Source organism: Protopterus annectens, chromosome 9.part0 (assembly GCF_019279795.1).
Source record: "Protopterus annectens isolate FY-2018-M chromosome 9.part0, PAN1.0, whole genome shotgun sequence".
NCBI classification, from domain to species: domain Eukaryota; kingdom Metazoa; phylum Chordata; order Ceratodontiformes; family Protopteridae; genus Protopterus; species Protopterus annectens.
This window is the reverse complement of record NC_056743.1, coordinates 508,835,101-508,839,387: the sequence shown is the minus strand read 5'-3', so window position 1 is coordinate 508,839,387 and position 4,287 is coordinate 508,835,101. Positions and strand designations below refer to the sequence as shown.

General features: G+C 44.5%; 1 protein-coding gene across 1 annotated transcript in view; it reads right to left on the bottom strand.

Moving 5' to 3' along the window:
- Nucleotides 1-2,040: 2,040 nt before the first annotated feature.
- Nucleotides 2,041-4,287, bottom strand: part of LOC122810540 (erlin-2-like) — a 24,699-nt gene continuing 22,452 nt past the window's right edge. Inside the window, exon 4 of the mRNA XM_044082121.1 lies at nucleotides 2,041-2,276. Within this exon, the coding sequence (XP_043938056.1) occupies nucleotides 2,041-2,276 (236 nt within the window). The remainder of the gene's footprint in view (nucleotides 2,277-4,287) is intronic.

Here is a 4,287-nt window from a genome sequence, read left to right as displayed (position 1 = left end):
AGAAAACACTCTCAAAAAAACACACCCAAGAAAAAGGGTTAGGCCACAAAGGGTGCCTTCAGAAGAAAAATGGGTGTGTGTATATATATATATATATATATATATATATATATATATATATATATATATATATATATATATATATATCTCACACACACACACACACACACACACACACACACACACACACACACACACACACACACACACACACACACACACAGCACTTCTACAATAAACAACTAACTATAAAGAAATATCAGAAAAAAATTTGTATTCTTATCTGAAATTAGTAATAACTAAATTCTCTATCGGGTCCGAGCTCTCCTCGATCCGATCTGTTGCAGCGGCAAACGATCTGAGTAATGGCAGGGAGGATTGTGAGATATGGGCTGGTCTCGAGCTTCTCTGAGATTCAGAGCTTTGCAATTTGGTCGACTCGGAGCCGAGGATCGGTTCCAAACCAGTGTGCAAGAACAAACGGCGAGATTGAACACTCTTACATTTTGTTTTTCTACTTCTGCCCTTTGGTTTGGAGGAGCATCCGGGCATCCTTCGGGAATTGTAAAGGTGTGGAAAGAAAACTTGTGCCCTAGGGATACAGTTCTGAGTAACCATTTGTCATTCGTGATAGTGGCCCAGACATTTGCAAAAAAGGGCCAACCTTCCCCCTAAAGGACTCTCCAGGTAGGCAAGAACAGGCAGAAGTTGCATAAAGTCAGTGAGAGTGTTTTGACCGAGATGCAGGCTTAGAACTTCCCACCTTGGAAGTGGAAGCCTGCCAACGCTTAGACCTTTGAGGGGTAGCCACCTGCCACCTAGAAAATTTGTAACCACTAGTCTTAGAACGGTTCTGTCTGCTGGTATCAGGAAATGTCCAACTCTTAGAAGGGTAATTCTGCTAAAGCGAGGAGGTTGAACTTGCAGAAAATCCTTAACAGTTTGCATAAACTTGGCCTTATCCTCCATCTTCTTGAGCACTTCCTCTGCTTTGCTGACAAAAAGACTGTCCTTATGCAAAGGTATATCTAAAAGCTTAGCCTTGATGGACTCTGGAAACAGCTGTTCCCTGCACCAAGTGTACCTTCTAATAACCGATCCAGTAGCTGTAGCCCTGCAGGAGGCTCCTAGAATGTCAAAACCACAATGTATAGTATGTTTATTGACAAGACTGGCAGAATTCAGCAAATCCTGCATATACTTACTCTCTGCCAAAAAAGGCACACTTGCTATCCTAGACTTAATAGCCTCCACGGTGTGCTGCTGGTACTTCAGCATATGAAAAAGACAATTAGACCTAATAGCAAGAGTGGCAGAGGTATAAACTTTTTTACCCCACCTATCTAGGTTCCTAGATTCCCTGTCAGAAGGAACAGGATTTTTGGTAACAACTCCTTTACGACCTTGTAAAATAACCTCAGGATCAGCCAATGGATTCCTGAAAAGAAACAGATGAGAATCAGGAACTCTGTAGTACCGGTCAGGTTTTCTAGGAGAAGGAGGAACCGAATTTGGAGTAAAGGAATTTTCCAGAAAATCATCATCAACCACTTCCAATAGCCAGAGGCTTATGCTGAGGTAAATCCAAAAACTTCCTAATCCTTTTCTTAGATTGGGGATAATCCTGACTTTCTCATTTAAAATGTTCCCTGAGAGTATTCAAAGCATCACCAAAAGAGAAATCTTCTGGGGAAGAGGCAGAAGGGATGGAATACTCTGCATCTAAATCCTCAAAAGGAGAAAAAAGCCTGAGAAACTTCATCTTCATCAGCAGAAATGCTATTAAGAATCAGAAGAAAAAGACAAAGCCTCAGGAGAAACATCCCCACTCCTTTTAGGAGGCGGCGGCTGTGAACCCCTTATAAGAGCCTAAAGGTCATTAACCATTTTAACCATTTGGGATAGAGGGGAACGAGAAGAAACTGGAGCCTGCCTTTTCACAGGTTTACGACTGGAAGACTTACCTGCAAGCCTGAAGGACTCGGGAGGCCTGGCAACTGCCAAAGCTGAAGAAGAGGTAGTCGGTATGAGCTTGCTGTCTTAACGAAAAACGGAGGCCTCGGATACCAGCGTCAGCTTAGCGGCTCCGGATCCAGCTGAAGAGGCAACAGGCGTAAGGTTATAAGGCAAAATGGAGGCTGAAGGCCTGGGGAACTCTGAAATGGTATCAACAGAGGCCTGCGGTTGAAAATCAGTGGACTGCAATGGCTGCAAAAGCGCCTCATATTCTACCGCATAACTGACTACTATCCTATTAGGAACGTCGTGGTCAAGGCCTAAACAAATACAATGGGAATGAAAATCTCTATGGGGAATCTGCTTTCCACAGGTAAGACAATTATTAACCTTTTCTGACATTCATTAAGGCAAGAAAAGAGGATCCCCAATGGGGTACTTAGCTGTAGTAGACTTCAACTTTGTAGTCGGAAACAAAAAAGGTAAACTGCTGACCGGCACTCGTGCAAGAAATGCTTCTGCTTCGGGCTCAGTGGCAAGGAAGACTGAGAAAGAGACATCAGCTGCCTCCTTTTGTATAGGATGTTCTGACGTCCTTTACAACCGACAGCCAATGTCATACTTACTTACCTTTGGTATTCTGGCTGATAGAGGGCTACCAGGATCCGGATAACCCATGGTCTAGGACTGCAACAGTGAAACATGATGAACATCTGGTGGATTACTACGGATGCAGATGCCTGTGAGATCTCCATGATATCCCCAGCTGGGTTTTGGGAGGTACCAGAGGCTAGTATTCCTAGGCCTACACATACCTTGGTATCCACTGGGATGGGTTCCCCTCTGTTCGGTGCATCAGGCATGGCCAGCACAGCTCAACAATTTGCTGTAGGAGGTCCCTGTCCACCCTACAACGCTCCACTATCTCCAGCTCATATAGCCCCTGGTAGGTTAACCTGGGTCTGTACACACTTCTCCACCTCCTCACTATAGGTTGAGCGACAGCATTCCCATCCTCCATCTTCCACATGTTGTATGACAGCTGCTGCAGTCCCTATCATTTTGCTGTTTTGTTTGTTAAAAGTTCCCTGCCTGTATACATTGGCGGTGTGGAGTATGGAAAAAAACAGAGGGAAAGGTGTTTGCATAGTTTATAGTAGTGTTCTGGGCTGGGCTGCTGCCTGTGTAATTGGCTGATACTGTTAAATTTTACCTGCAGCTATGCTAGTTCTTCTAGATTACCTTCCTACTGCTGTTTCCACTTCCCATTGCCTTCCTGGTTAAGCCCATGGGTGTGCCACGCAAACACAGTGTTCAAATATGCACAGAGCTGCTATTTCCTGGTTTATTTTTTTTTCTTTAAAACCCGGTGCGTGGCACGTACACCCGCTTAGGCAATGTCAAGAGTACTAGGCAACCTCAGACACAACCCCTTGCTTAGCTGTGCTAAGCAAGGAGCAAACCCAAGCCACAGGGCTCCAATCTGCTTACAGTATGTCTGACACACACCACTATGATGTCAGCTAACTCCAAGGCTTGCACCAAGCTATTCCTGCTCTTACACTCTTGGGAGCTGCCTAGCATGCAGGGAAAATCTGGGATTCACTATCACTCCCCTCCTTTGTATAGGATTGCCTACTAATGTATAGTTACATATCCCACACTGAGCCCCCCCCCCCCCCCTTAGCAACCACTAGTCACTGGCCATGTTGTCTTTTGCCTGCCAGTGAGTATAATGGAGGAAGAGTGATTTTGCTTAGAATGCTTATTTTAGTTTTTTTCTTACCCCCCCACCGATCTCATTTGCACGCAGCTGCCTTACGCTTAAACAGCGTAGAGCAGCAAAAAAAAAATAAAACAAATAAAACTTGATTTTTTTTTTCCAAGTGTTTTCCATGCCAATCAATGGTCTTATAGTTGGCCATTGGTATGCTTTACACATGATATCCACCCTTTATTTGGAGATGTCATGGCTCCATTTTGTAATTGCAAATGTACTCAGTCACTGGAGGAGTACATTTCTGCAGACTACACTAGTCCTGCACGGCCAGTTTCCAGCTTCCTGGATTGCAAATACACCTCATTTGCATGAATTTCTCCTGCAAATGGGTAATTTGCATACAGGGGCCGAGTCCGTGCAGGAGTACTCGTGCACGCCCCTACAGGTTATTCCTGGATCGCACGGCAGATGTATTGTCTGCTGGAGCTCCTACACATGTCCTGCATGCCATGCAGGGCTTGCAGAATCCAATGGAAAGCATCTACTGGACAGCTGCATCAAGAAACTAAACTGTTAGGAGAGTAATGGAAAATAAAAAGATCAAAAGGAAA